This window comes from Xiphophorus couchianus, chromosome 8 (genome assembly GCF_001444195.1).
Source record: "Xiphophorus couchianus chromosome 8, X_couchianus-1.0, whole genome shotgun sequence".
In the NCBI taxonomy this organism is placed as follows: Eukaryota; Metazoa; Chordata; class Actinopteri; order Cyprinodontiformes; family Poeciliidae; genus Xiphophorus; species Xiphophorus couchianus.
The window spans coordinates 8,036,550-8,052,165 of NC_040235.1; the positions used below are offsets into that span (position 1 = coordinate 8,036,550).

General features: G+C 35.3%; 1 protein-coding gene across 2 annotated transcripts in view; it reads left to right on the plus strand.

Annotated features, from left to right (window-relative positions):
* Positions 1-15,616, plus strand: part of LOC114150172 (protein turtle homolog A-like) — a 60,653-nt gene that overhangs the window by 22,629 nt on the left and 22,408 nt on the right. For both annotated transcript variants that reach the window (XM_028026454.1, XM_028026455.1), the window contains exons 4-8: positions 2,144-2,290; positions 4,699-4,847; positions 7,082-7,193; positions 9,989-10,130; positions 14,274-14,419. In XM_028026454.1, coding sequence (XP_027882255.1) covers positions 2,144-2,290; positions 4,699-4,847; positions 7,082-7,193; positions 9,989-10,130; positions 14,274-14,419 — 696 coding nt within the window. The remainder of the gene's footprint in view (positions 1-2,143; positions 2,291-4,698; positions 4,848-7,081; positions 7,194-9,988; positions 10,131-14,273; positions 14,420-15,616) is intronic.

The window sequence follows — 15,616 nt, forward strand, 5'->3', positions numbered from 1 at the left end:
AAAGTTGTTGAAGGGTTAATGGAGGAACCATGTTGTGACAACATTCTGAAGGCATGAGTTTCTTAAAGAGACAGAGGCCCAATTTCAAGCCACAATCATGTAAATATTTGCCTGGAAAATACATAATTCTTGCCCTTTAACTAATGCTCTCATATTGGTTTGCTGTTGTTCTTGACTCGGTTCCAGGTTAGATAGACTTGGCAACAAGAATACTTACAATTCGACCTAATAATGGCTTAATGAGGCAATCTGTGGGCTCACCTAAAGATAGAAGATGTAGATAAGAGATGATATTTAATTTTTGTTTTGTAAATTTCATGTTTTGTAAGTTCATGGGCTCTTATTCAACCAGGCAACCCGACCTTTTGTATTTATTTTTCTTTTAACAGATCTTCTTGTTTGTTTTATGCTTTGTACAATTTCAAGGTTGATTTTTGTTATACAGCGCTTTGTCATATTATGTCTGTGAAAAGCACTTTATAAATAAAATACTTGCACTGTAAAAAAAACACAAAGTCTTACCAAGTAATTTTGGTCTAGTTTCTTGGAATAAGACAAACTAGCTTAAAATGAACTTTTCAGGAAGAAATATGCACTTGTTTTGAGTAAATACTTTAATATTGATAACGTTCTAATTCCATAGAACTGCGTTGCTAGGTAACGGGCTTGGCTTGGCTAGGGTTGCTAGGTAACGGCACAGAGGAATGTTCTACCAACGGAACTAGAACTTTTTCATCAATATTAAGAGGTTATTGACTTGAAACAAGCTTCTATGTCTTGTTAGAAAATGACTCATAATTAGTTTGTCTCATTTCAAGTGAACTGAGATATTTTCACTAGAAACTACTTCAAAATCTTGGTAAGATTTTGTGTTTTTGCAGCACTCTTAATAGATTTCATGTTTTTTAGTTGAATTGTCATATTAGTGATGGAATAAAAAATACAGAAACTTCTGAGAGCTCTTGTATTTCAAGAAATTACTAAACAACAGAAAATAAAGAAATCTGGAAAAAACTTCCAGAAAATTTCAAAACAGCCGAAACACTGAGTTCTTTTAAATCAAGACTAACTGGTTTAGCGTTTCTTTTGACGCATAATAAATGAATTATTGACCAACATATTTGATGATGTCACTCAACAAAATGTTAAGTTTGTTCCTGGTTTTTAATTTGTGTCTGCATGTTTTTATGATGTAAAGCACTTTGAACTGCCGTGTTGCAGAACAAATAGTTTAATACAACTCAGTTTTTAGTTTCATTCCTGCTTCAACACCCTGAATGGTTTCGGCAGAAATTGTTCCTCCATTTGATGAAAGTTGCTGGATAGTAGCTCTGGAGGGATTTTACAAATTTGATCACTTTTCTGTTCTGCATCTCGTCTCGCTCAGATTTTTTTCTTTTCCACTTCTGTCCATTTTCCCCTGCTGAAATCCAGCAGCGTTTCTGCCTCTCCCGCTCAGCGCTGCACTGACCTATATCACAGGAAGGCAGCGGAGATAAAAACCAGAGGGGGTCAAAGGGCAGGGTTTTGAAACAAGCTAATCCCTTGAATGTACGCTGATGTGTGTTTTGCTCCACTTTCGCTCCCACTTCTGTCCCCCTCCCTGTGGATTTGATCCACTTTGGTGGCGAGGAAAAGTAAACAGGGTGTGTTATCTCTAGAAGCATACCTGGCTCAAACTTCCTGGTCTATTTTTTACAGTCAGGCCAGTCCCTCGCCGCCAGGCTCCCTCCAATCCACTGAATCATCACAACAGTGGCTTCCCTGTGGTACAGAGCAATCCTGCAGTCTGTTTGATGCTTTCACGTTTTATTTTCTTCCTGAGGAGGTGCAGGTTTTTTCTTTCTTTCTGTCGGATCTATCCGTTAAGGTGTGAAATCTACATGGACAGTTAGTCTGCAGCCTGCGAGAGATAAAGGGTTGATGTTACAAGCGGCGCTGGCTCGAGGGAGCCGTCACCTGGCAACCAGCAGATTTGGTTTCCAAGTTTGTCTGTGCAGCGTTCGTTGAGTGTCTGTTTCTATAACTGAAAAATAAAAGAAAAGAAAAAAGAAAAACTTGAACCTTTTTTTTTTGTTTGTTTGTTTTCTCCACAAATGAAAAGTTGAAGGATGAAAAGTGAAGTTTGCCTCTGTCTCTGCAGGGCGGGCGTCTCTGCTCAGCAGCGCCACCCTAAGGCTGGAGCGCCTGCAGCTGGACGACCAGGGTCCCTACAGCTGCCGCATATTTCAGCTGGACAAACTGGAAGAGGAAATGCAGAGCAGCAACTGGACTCTGCTTTCTGTGACTGGTGAGCTGCATCCTGCTGGATTAATAGTTAATAGTTTTAGCTGTTTAGCTATTTTTATTCATATGTCTTATATTAGCTATATGTTTTAGCTACATATTAGCTAAAACATATAGCTAAACACACATGTTTGTTTATAGCTAAACATAATTTTAGCTATGTGTTTACAGCTATTTTTAACTATATTTTAGCTAATGAATAGGTAAAACTACATATTAGCTAATGTTGACTACACAAACAATGCTCAGGGTTAGGGTTAAATAAAAGTCTTAAATAAAAGGCCACAGGACTTATTCTTTTGTTTCTTGAAGATGTTGCAGCTTCTTCAGAACGTGGTTATTTCTAGTCATTATAAAACATTTTCATATTTGAAAGAAACTATGAATTTTATTTGGAAAGAACACAGAAGCTTTTATTATTCCGTTTATCTTACAAAGTGAGCTTTTATTGGTAATTGGATGTGAAACTTAATTTGAAAGTCCAGATTTGTAATTCTGTTGATGCCTAATTTAGGCTAACTAATATTTCAAATGTAGTTCTACAATAATTGCTTAAGAACTCTTTTAGTTTTGGTTTTTAGATTAAATAAAAATATATTTTACATGAAGACACAACCAAACATCTGCACAGCGGGAAGCTGGTCCCATTTCCTGGTTAAAACTTGCATCATGTTGCAGAAATCTCGCCCCATTCAGTCAAACAAAACAATCCTGACCCTGACAGAGCTGATCAACGGGGTGCAGCTGTGGCAGAAAAACACATTAAAGATGCATTTATCCAGAATTTAAATAAAACCTTAAACTCCTGTTCCACTTGGTGGGATTACACCAGAGCCTCCAGCGTTTGCTTGTATGAAATACCCACCTAAACGTAGTTCTTTAGTTATTTATAATGAGCCGTAGTGATTTAAGGGAAAACATTTTACCAGAAGATATCCGGCTTCTCTGCTCCTCTTCAGAGGTACATTGTTTTGATCCAATTTCACAGTTTTCTGTTTTTTCTAAACACATCAAAGTCTAAATTTTATTTATTTATAACCCAGAAAATCAAAAGAAAGCCTCATTAGGTAGTTTCTGCCTCTTTAAAAAGTGAATCTTCCATAATATCTGCACTTATGTTGCGTTTATTTTGCTCTCCAAAATAAGCATTATATGACAGATGCTGTAAATAATCTAACTTCTTTAAACTTCCAACTTTTGAATACTGCTTAAAGAAGTTGGACGTGCGTAAAGTTTCTATTTGCATCAGGTAATATTTAATGATCTGTGTTTTCAGGGGTAAAATAAGTAAAGTTATGCCTGTTGATGGGTTTAAATATTAAATCTGGGTATAAAATATGGATTATTATCTTTTTTTTTCCTGTGTGTGCTTTGAAGTCTGTTTGTGTTTTGGAAAACCTTTTTTCGATCGTTGCTCAGAAGAAATGATCAGATCAAAGTGAAGCTGGACCGCGGGAGCGATGACGGGTTCTGGCTCTGCTGGTGTGATCTTGACCCGCTTCTTCCTCAACAACTCAAACCGCCTGCGATGCAAAACAAGAGTCCAGCAGTCAGCAGAGTTTTCTGTAAAGGCTCAAATCGAATATCTGAGAAATATAGATTTTATGATTCATATTAGATCTTGAATTCTGTCTGACTTTAAATCTTTCAAACTTGATTCAAGAAATGATAATTAAATGTGTTTTTATTTTTAAAAACGGAACTGTTGGTGCTACTAAAACTGTTTGTATCATATTTGATACAACAGGCATTTAGGTATAGAGTTCAGCTAAACTGCTTTTTCACAAAATCTCAACTTAGTTTAGATTTTTTTTTTTAAAGTTTAATAAGTAAACATCATTTGATCTACTACTTTGATCTGGAAAAGTAATTGTTACAACTGTAAAGTTGCAGACGTGTAGCTGATTTTGTTTTTCTCTGGGTTTTATTATTTTAAATCTGTAGCCAAGTGGCAGCAGGAAAGCTTAATTAAAATAAAATAAAAATAATCAGCTGCATTTCTGTGGAAAAGTTTAACACAGATCAACTTTTTGACCGAAACATTTAAACATTGTTTATTATTTATTATACAGTTATTCCAGTAATTAAGTAAAATTTATTATAAATTGCACAAATATATCAATTATGATTGTTCAATGAATTTGCAATACTAAATAAATTTAGATTAATTTATTGATTAACAAAGTGTGTCTGTAATCTACAAATTTAAATACTTTCATAAATCCATGTTGAAAGGTTAAAAAATACATAAAATTTTTCTTTTGTAATTATATGTAACTCTAAGTATTTATTTGATTACAGTCAGGTGAAATGATTGACAGATAATGTTTTGAGTCTTTTTGATAATCTTTTAATTATTATCTTGTGGGGGAAATTTTTTTTATTTCCAGCTTGTTTATGTTTTCTTTTTAGCCCCGCCCACTTTCACCAAAGCCCCGCCCCCTGTCGTCCAGGCCCTGGTGGGAAGTCGCCTGTCTCTTGACTGCGTTGCTATTGGCAACCCTACGCCAACCATCACCTGGCTAAAAGACGGCAGCGCCGTTCCCAGTGCAAACATTCAGGTACACAAACAATAATTTACTGGATTTCTCCTAAATAAACAGAATAAACCTTAAAAAGTTTCACTCACAGCTATTAAATTAGCTATTAAAGCTATTAAATTAACTTTTTACTCACTTTTGAAGGTAAAATTTATTGTTGCACTTTGGTGATTCTTGTTGCAGTTTTCTTGTGATGGTTGGACGTTTAGTGCGATTTCAAGTGGAGTTTTCAGGGTCTGAATCGTTCAAATTTCCTGCAGTGAATGTAAAATATTCATCTTTTCTGCGGCGTTTTCCCTCTCAGTCAAGGCCGTGTTCGGGTTCAACACTCGTCTTTTTCCCTTTATTCTTCTGTTTGTTGTGTAAAACACAAAATGTTGAAAAGAAGCGGCTGCACCTGCTATTTCTTAAAATTTCTCTTCTCTGGATGTCTCTATTGGTATTTTATTTCAAGAGTCTTGTTGTTGGAAGAATAAGAGCAGCCGTGTAAACAACACTTCTGACCTCTGACCTCTGTATTGAATTCAAAATGGCTTGTGCTTTGAAATTCACCCATTCATACACTGAGCCACTCTTTTCTCCCTGCTTAAAATTATATTTGTTATTATTTTCAGTTATTCTGTAGGGAAATATTGACAGAGTGCATTTAAACTGGTGCGATTAAATATATAAATCATTTAATATATAATTTAATTTATATTGGTCAGAATTAAAATACTAATGGAAATAAATGCAAATATTAAAATAAATATATTTCACATGTCAGTAATTTTGCTTTTTTTTCTAATTATTATTATTTAATATTAACTTAAGTTTATAATTAACTTTTTTGTACCTGTATTTGTTTACAAATATTCAAAAAATATTTAGTTAATTTTTCTATTTTTGTAATGTATTTTTCACTATTATTACTTTAAAATAATAGTGTAATTATATGTAGCTACGTTAGTTACATATAACTAAAATAAGTAACTATACTAAGTTACTTAAAGTATTTTTAAACAAAATTTATAGTTATAAACAAAACTATTTTCTTTCTTTTTAACATAAAATTATATTTTTAAATAAATAGTATTTGTTTAAGATATTGTTTTTAAATAATATTGTTAAAATATAGATTGAACAATATTAGAATTTTTAAAGCAATCTTTAAACAAATGTTTGTTCAAAAATACAAAATAAACAGTATTATTAAACAAATACTATATGCTTAAAAATAATAAACAAATACTATTTTTAAACAAGAAACCTAATAATTTTAAACAAATTTTACTATAAATATAAAACTAAGAAATTTACCGTGTTTTTCTCAGTAGATGATGCAAATAAATATTTGTAGAAACCAGATTGTTTTGACTTATAAAACAAATCATGAATATTTTATAAGTTCTAGTTGTAATAATTGCCTTTAATGTTGATTTCTTCTTCTTCTCTTTTTAATCCATGTATTTTTTCTCCTATATGTAGTTAGCTGTGTATTTATTTCAGATTATTTTTGTTTTGTTTTTGGTCTTTTGCATTAATATTTTTTGATTATTATTATTTTTTTAATTGTTTTTTTTATTATTAATCAATGTAATTTATTATCTAGTATTGGTCATAAGCTAAATTGAGGAACAATTGGAAGTGTGTAGACTGTTGCTACACCTAATGTCCTTATTTAAGAGATTTTACACTGCTAAAAATAAAAAAATTGCAGACATGAAGGTTTTCTTATTTTTCCCATTTTGAAGAGCATTGTGCCGTAGAAATGTCGCTCCGGTCAGATAAAAATAAATGACCCTGTCGTTTCTGGTTTTTACTCATCATTGTCAGAAATTACATTTATTTTACGGTAATTGACAGGTAAACTGGTGATTTTCTACTTTCTTTTCCTCCAGGAAATAAATGTATTAAAATCAATATTTGATTTTTTTTATTTTTGATGCTTCTGCTGCTGCAGTAAAATATTGTTTTTTCTCTCCAAGTATCTTTATTTTATTAGAGTTTAATTAGTCAAGCAGGAGTGAAGAACATTGTTTCTTTTGACAGCTTTGTGTCAGTTTGAAATTAACTTGCAAGAATTTCTTAATTTTTCGATGAGGAAACATAAAGGAATGAAATATCTATTTGCTCTGCAGCCGCTGGCAGAGAATAACGGTGAATATCAGCGAGTTTCTGACGCGAATGTTGCATTTTTAATGTGCGTAACTTTTTCTTAAAGCGCCTCTCATGTCAAATCATCCTGAGTTTCTCCGTCTCGTCGCTCTCACCAGGGAGGAGCGTTGTCTCTGCCGGCGGTGACCGCGCAGGCAGCCGGGCTCTACGCCTGCCACGCCTCCAACGCCGAGGGAAACGCGAGCCGCGTGGCGAAGCTGGAGATCAAAGGTCAGCTTTCGCCGCCTGTCTTTGTGCCTGAAGACGCTGTGATTTACATTCCTCTTTCTCGGCCTTGCGTCAGACGACACTGTTGTATTAAAGCTCAAACTGAAGTCATCCTTATTTTATTTCACTTTGAAAGCAAGTGAAAGTTTAAAAAATGAAACGGGACTTATTAGTTTCGTGAAGTCTTTCTGTTTTAATTTGAGTTTTTTTTTATGCAGTCATGACTGGCTGTCAGGAAAATGTAAAAATGAGTCAATTTTGAGGACAAAAGCATGAAGAATATGCAAATATGAATCTGTGCATCATTGGATTACACCGACACAGCTCTGCATAACAAACAGTGGGATTTATTTCTGACTTTCTCTGTACTCCTACTCCAACTCCTACTGCAGATCCCTTTCCTCAGGAGAGCCAGGAAATATATTTACATCATTTTTCTAAAATATTTTACCACCGAATCTCATCCAGGTTTAACTTAATTTGAGGCTCTTGGAGTCGGAGTGGTCACATTACAACTAATAATCCTCATGAGCCGACTGAAATCACTTTATCTGGGCTTTGGCGGCAGCTTCCTGCTGCTTTCCCACAACGGGTGGATTAATCCAGACTAATATCTGATCTGCATGAAGTCAGTCTGAAAGCCGTTAGTGACCTCCGACCTGTTACTCACGCACAGATGTTGGATTACGAGCCTGATGTGTAGCGACTGCTGCAGAGATTATTGTTGTTTACATGTAAAGCAGGTGGAGAGACGCGCTTCTGCTTATTGGCCTTCTGCAAACGGCTGACTTCACTGCAAAACATTATTTTTTTTCTCACATGTTCGAACATTTCCCTTATTTTAAGTGTTTTGCTTCTTAATTACTGCAATATAATATTACAGTTTGAATGTATTGCTTACTATAAGTATAATAGGTACAAAGTAAAGAATTTATGTTTCAAAGTAAAAATTTCTTTTGCCAATAGTTGTTGGCGCTAACTTAGCTGCCAATGCTAGGTTAGTACTTGCTAGGGTCAACGGTAACATTATTTCTGCTAATCCTAAAGCTCTACACCAGTTAATAGTTTAGCTAACTTAGCTTACTTACCAAGTGCTAAGTTAGATAATAACTTAGCTCGAAAGGCTAAAGCTAACTTAGCTTGAAAATATATGGCTTCAAGGTTATAAGATATCCTTGATAGGATATAAGATATCCTGAGAAGGTTTATATCCTATCCTATTAATTGGCGTACAGCTTTAGGGTTAGCAGAACTAATATTTCCATTAATCCGAAAGCTCTACACCAGTTAATAGTGTTAACTTAGCTTGAAAGTATATGGCTTCAAGGGTATAAGATATCCTTGATGAGACATGATATCCTAGGTAGGTTAGCATCAGCTAGCAATCCCAGCATCAGCTAACGTAACTAGGGTAGAAGATATCCTTAATAGGACTTAAGCTAAATTAACATAACGATTAACTGGTGTAGAGCTTTAAGGTTAGCGGAACCAATGTTTCCACTAACCCTAAAGCTCTACACCAGTTAATAGTGTTAACTTAGCTTGAAAGTATATGGTTTCATGAATATAAGATAGTCTTGATGGGATATAAGGTATTCTAGTTAGCAATAGCTAGCAAATACCAGCATTAGCTAACTTAGCTAGGATAGAAGATAACCTTGATGCGACATAAGCTAAGTTAGCATACCTATAAACTCATGTAGCGCTTTAGGGTTAGCATAACTACCTTTAAAGATAGCAGTGTCCACTACTGTAAACGTCAAAATATGTTCGGAAACACGCAGGCAGTTTTAAAGGTGTCTTTGTTTTTCTTACGTGACAGACGTTCACCTCATTTGTTCTGATGTCTCCTGTATTCATCACTAATTCCCATCCGTAAGAAAATGTCCTCATGGAAGAAACTAAATTTCTGCTCGAACTTTCTTTACCCACTAAACTTTTTACCCCAACAATAATCATTCTAAGACCCCAGAAACATGACAAAACCAGAACAAACCCACACAGAAAATAATTCCTGTCATGTTGCAGCTGTCTCCTTTCTGTCATTGTTTGGGCCCAACCTGTTTGTTTCAAATAACCACTTCCCTCAGGTGTCATAGTTTGATTTTCTCCTTGTCTATGTGTATTTTCCAGCCCGTGAGACTGCCCGATCTCCCTTTATTAGCTTCCACCACCGCCGTGTTTCTCTCAGTCTCGTGTCTATATGCGGAGCGGTCCAACATCTTCCCTCTGTCAGGTGTCAGCTTGTTGTCAAATCTTCTTCAGACCCTCCAGCTTTTTAAACTTCGCCTACTTTAGTTGCCGTTTTCGTGTATTTTGGCCAAATCTGTGAATAAGCACTTGCTTCCTTAATCTGGTTATCCAACAAAATATGCTGAATAAAATTTCAAATTGATTTAAACTGTTGAGGGGGAAAATAGTTCTTCAAATTAAAAAGTAATGTTCCCCTAAATCTAGTAACCGTCTTTGACTTATTTTTAAGTCGGAAAACAAATATTTGTCCTCCAGAAGTTTGCATCTTCTTGTTTTCCAAAGGTTTTAGGCTGAGGTCGCTATGAAAGAAGGTCAATTAACTGTAACTGTTTTCATTAGAAAAGCAAATGAAAACTGAAAAATCTGAAATTTTTGCATGAAAAAGTTCCAAAAATTGTGAAATATTAGCCTCTTGTTTAAAATGTTGGCACCCACTTATAAGATTTAAATGTTTTTTCTACACAGATTTTAAAGTTGTTCTGAGCTAGTGTTTAGTTTCTTCACAAAAAAGAAGCATAAAAACTCTGTCATTTCCTTCTGTCCAGGTCCGCCTGTCATCATCGTTCCTCCTAAAGACACAACCCTCAACATGTCCCAGAATGCACTGCTGCAGTGCCAGGCGGTGGCCGACCCTCCCAACATGACGTACGTGTGGCAGAAAGCCGGAGAAAACGTCCATCATATCGAGTGAGTGGAGTACTTTCTTATCTCGGTTTTAATCTGTATAGATTCACACTAAAGCTGCTTCAAGCTGAATCTATAAAACCATTTTCTAAAAGCTTGTTAGGTTTGGATGACAAACTTTTGAAAGTTGATGGTTTTGACCTTCTTTCTGTCCCTCCTGTGCTGTAAAAATGATTCTGTGCGAGTAGCAGTAGTGCTTCTTATTCTCGTGAATCATCTATTCTTGTCTTTTTACAGCTTCTAGTTCATGTAAATAAGAGCTGCTAAAAACTGAATTGCTCTTTAGTCTGACTGAAATCTTGCTCTTGTGATGTAGAAGATATATTTATGTTTTATTTTGTTTTTTTACAAATAACAATGAGCATAAATTTACATTGTAACTACATTTTTGGGTGCGTTTCTATCATGTTTGAACATCTTGACTGCTAAATCCCTGCTGCTCCTCCAGTTATCTTGGACTACAGTACACAGCACAAAACACCAAAATATTACCAAGTATTTTTGATCTAGTTTGTAGTGCAAGTATCTTACTACACTTGAAATAAGACGAAACAAACTTAAAGTAACTTTTCAGCCAGATGTGAGCTTGTTTCAAGTCAGTAATTCTTTAACACTGAGGAAAAAGTTCCATTGGCAGATTATTTCACTTATAAAATATTGTCTTGTTGTAAGTGAAATAATCTGCCAATGGAACTAGAACTGGGTTGCTAGGTGATGGGCTGGGGTTGCTAGGTAACGAGGTAACCTTGTGTAGGAGCGTTCTACCAATGGAGCTAGTACTTTTTCACCAATATTAAGGAATTATTGACTTAAAATAAGGACATATTTCTTGCTGAAAAGTTACTTGTAAGTTAGTTTTGTCTTATTTCAGGTGTACTAAGATATTTACATGATAACTAGTCCAGAATTAGTTAGTAATATAGTAATATTTTGTGTTTTTGCAGTGCAGGAATTAAAGATGGTCTTTGTGTGGCTATTTAAAAAAAAAGAAAGATTAATGAGACTTTAAACAGTTTTTCATTCACCAGTTTAAGGTGATTCAGCTGTGCTCACCTCAGTTTCTCGTGTTTAATTTCATCGTAAAAAAAACGAAAATGTGCAGCAAAGAACGAGTTTGTTAATGTTTAACTGGGAGACAGAGGATCTGAGTGTAAATGGTTGTGATTACCAGCGTTCACAATCCAGCAGCTGCTGAATACGGCAGAGGTCAGACGAGCAGATGTGGGTGAAGAGGGTTGGGTTAATTTCCGTTAGGGCTCCCCTCGTTAGCGTTTCTCTATTGAACGCATCGCGACTCATTACAGTCAAGCTCAGGTTAATTCTCTACACGATTTTAATGAGGGGAGAAATTCAGAGGGGCATTTGGAGTTGATGTGCAGGAAATAGCAGGCAATACTGGAGTTCAAACCATGAAGATGATTTAATTATCTGTTTCTAATTCTGGAAAATTAACTCCTTTGGAAGTTTGGGTGAAAAAATAGTCGAGGAAATCCAGTTTTTCTTTCTGTTTGAATGTTTACCTTCAAGTTTTTACATCTTATTTTGATAAGTTTGGAGTGAAAACCGAGGATTTTTATGAGCCTAAACAGGAGAAGAAGGAAGGAAATATGGGGAAAAAATGGCAAAAAACAATAAAGAAGAAAAAGAAACAGAACAAATGGAAGAAGGGAGTGAAGGACAACAAAAGAAAGAGAGGAAAAGGAGCAATGGGACAAAAAAAAGCAGAAAACCAAAGGAAGAAAAAAGATGGAAGGAGGGAACGTAGGAAGAAAAGAGGGGAAAGAAGAACTGATGTAAGGAAAGCTAAAAGAAAAGAAATGAGGGGCATTAGGAAGGGAGGAAAAAGGAAGAGAAGAAAATGATGACAGAAGAAAGGAACAAGGGAGTAAAATGAAGGGAGGTAAGAAAGTAAAAAAATAAGTGGAAGCAAAGAAGGACGGAGAAATGGGAGAGGAAGAATGACATGAAGGAAAGAGAAGGAGGAAAGGGAGAAAAGATGGAAGAAAAGAGGAAACGCAACAAAAGGAAGGAAAGTGGGAAAGATAGAAGTAGAAAGACTGAAAGAATAAAGAAAGGAAAGACTGAAATAATTTGGAAAGAAAACAAAGGAAAGCAGAAAGGATGAGAGGAAGCAGGAAAAGTAAAGAAAAAAAAAAGAGAATAGTCATTTTTTTTTAAACATCCTTGAATTAAAGCGTTGTTCTGATCCAAAGTGAGCAGCTGCCTAAATACGACAGGAAAACCTTGTGTTGTGAACTCTGTTCTGTCTGAGCGCCGTAAACCTGAAGGCTGTTTCCCAACGCCGCTGTCGGCACGGCCAGAACCGGGTCGGGCCGTAAATGGCTGCCATTCCTCTGCTGTGGGGCAACGGCACATTGAACTCAGGAGATTTACTGCCAGGCAGGACGGATCCACGTGACCCACACAGTCCTGCTGCTTCTGCCGCTGCTGGGAAAGTAAAACCACAGGGGGAACTGGGACTGGAGGAGCTGGGGGAACTGGGAAGGCTCTGGTCGCACCTTTTCTTCTCTCCATCATATTCTTGCTGTTTGTTTCCCTGGAGAACGTCTGTTACTGTCTGATGCAGATTATCCTTAAAAAGTCTTAAATTCATGAATGAAAGATTAAGACATTAAAAAATCTTAAATAAATTTCACATGTAAAATTAAATTCGTTTAAGATTTTTTAATGCCTTAATCTTAATCAGACCTTAAATTCACATATGTAAACTTAAGGCCTGAAATGTGTTTTAAAAAAATTTAGTTTCATGAATGAAAATTAAGGCCTTAAAAAAAATCTAATTCACCTAAAATATTTTAAAGTCTTAATTTCATGCGTAAAAATTTAAGGTCTCAAAGTCTTTAAAATGGGTATAACTTCATGTACCTAGAATTCAGGCCTCAAATGTCTTTAAAAACTTGAATTTCATGTGTAACATTAAGGCATTAAAAAAAATTAAGGGCTTAGTAGTCTTTAAAAAGTTAATTTAAATTCATGTAACTACAATTCATGCTTTAAATGTCTTTAAAAGTTTGTTTCATATATAGAAAATTAAGGCCTTAGGAAGTCTTACAAATTCAATTCACATATTTAAAACTAAGACCGGAAATGTCTTAAAAATACTTCAATTTATTAATGGAAAATTAAGGCCTTAGAAATGCCAAATCCACATACCTAAAATTAAGGTCTTAAAAAGTCTTGATAAAAGAAATTTTAATAAAAAAAAAAATGCATACCTTAAATGTCTTTAAGTTTCATGTATAGAAAATTAAGACCTTAAAAAAATCTCTAATTAATTAAAATAATGTAAATTGGCCTTAAATGTTTTGGGGTCTTAAATTTTGTCATTGCAGGACTAAATGCTAAGTTTTTATTCTTGTGGGATTTTTCTGTCAAGCAAAAGTTTGAGTCGTGGCCTTGCAACTTAAATGTATTCTGCGCTACCTCACTGCTAACATACGGTTGCTAGCTAGCTAGCTAGCTCTTTGTGTCCGTCATGAGTGATAGGTTGGACAAATGACAGTAAAAACAAAAGTCTGCTTCTCAGGGTGAAATCCAAAATATCGGAGGCAATAGCAATGAAACGACAAAAGTTTAAACATTTTTCAACTTTTTTTTGTCTTGTCACAGTTCTACATGCCTTAAATTTGGATTTAATCTCACATTCGTAGCTTCTTCTCTCACTGGACTTTTCTGTCAGGCAAAAGTTTGAGTCCTGCAGACATCTTCATTGTGTTCTGCAACTCGAGGCGGTTAAGACTTCTGGTAACCAGCTGCTAATGTACCCTTGCTAGTTAGCTAGCTAGTTTTTTGATGATAGTCTCGATAGGTAAAAGTCATCGCCAACAATGGCAACGAAAGTTTTAACATTTTTCTGGTATCTTCGTCACATGTTTTTGTTTTTATTGTAAGCCCCAAACATTCCTTTTTTTGTCTTAAATTGGAGGTGACATTTAAAGGTCTTACAAGGTCCTGAAAACTTGAGTATACCCTGCTGATGAAGTAATATAAAAAATGTTTTCATTAAGGTGTTTTATGTCCACTTCAGGCATAAACAAACCTCCACTGCTGTGTTTTGGTTTTTATTCCCCTCGTTGTTCAGATAAACTATCTTCCCCCCTGATGTGATGAATATTTCCTGTGCAGGTCTCTGAAGTCGCGCGTGAGGATCCTGGTTGATGGAACGCTGCAGATCTTCCGTTTACTGCCAGAAGACTCCGGGAACTTCAGCTGTGTACCGACCAATGGGCTGCTGACCCCGCCCACCGCCTCCGCCATCTTAACTGTGATGCGTACGTAGCGTTTTAAATGTGTGGCTGTTTGAAATGATTTCCTAATGAAGTGAGCTGAAGCTTAAGGTTTTGCTGCAGGTGGTTAAAGACAGGAATTATTTTTACTGAACTCAGCAACAAAAGGAGGAAAAGAGGAAAAAACGTCTCGGTTGATTTGAATTCGGGTCCAGTTTCCACTGAGCTGCAACCACAAGGAGGAAAGAAAGGAGGGATAAAAAATGGAGATGAAAGAAAGGAGTGATACAAATGGGGAGGGAAGAAAGAAGGATAGCAGTATACAAGGAAAGAAACTAAAGAAAACAAAAAATTGGGAGGAAAGCAAGGAAACTTAAAAAGATGGGGAGAGAAAGAAAGGATAGATAAGATTAAAGAAAGGACACTAAAATGGAGAGAAAATAAAAGGGAATAAGCTCAAATTTGGATAGGAAAAGATGGAAAGAAGAATGAAAGAAAACAAAAAAATGGGAGAAGAAAGAAAGTAACCTAAAAACAGGAAGAAAAGAATGGAAGAAAACATGGAGTAAGAAAGGAAGGGAACAAAATTGGGGAGAAAATGAAGGGAACAAATTCAGGAAATGAAAGAAAAATGGACAGAAATCTAACGCTGTTAATAGATGGAAACCTTTACAGAATGGCTGACGTCGAAGTGCCGTTTTTTCTTTTTTTATGTTACAGGAATACCCCAATAATCAACTTATTAAACTTTTACCAGTTATTTTAGAGAAATAGCTAGCTAAAGCTAATCGTTTATTTTGTTTCGTTTATTTCGTAATCGTTTACAAGCCATAGTTGACTGAGGCTTTAGAGCAAACTGTGTCCAAACTTTTAGGTGTATTTTTCCATTTAAAAATTATTTAAACAGACATTATTTTCATCAAACAACGCAGAAAAGTCTTAAGAAATTAGTGCAGTTTTCTAAATATTTGGGTTGATTGTTTTCAATTTTGTTGCTCTAGAGAAATGTCTTCACAACCAAAAACTGTAACTTTCTTCCAAATTTGAAGGTGGTTGCCCACGTTTGTTGCGTTTGTGGTTCACCTTCACTTACGTAGAAGATAGATAGAAGAAAAAATACCAAACATTTTACATTTCAGAAGAATATTGTAAAAGAAAATCTGTTCAATTCTAATAATGGAGTAAAAGTATTGATACTCATTTATCTAATCTTTCTCAACTACAATTAAAAGTTGCTCTGGC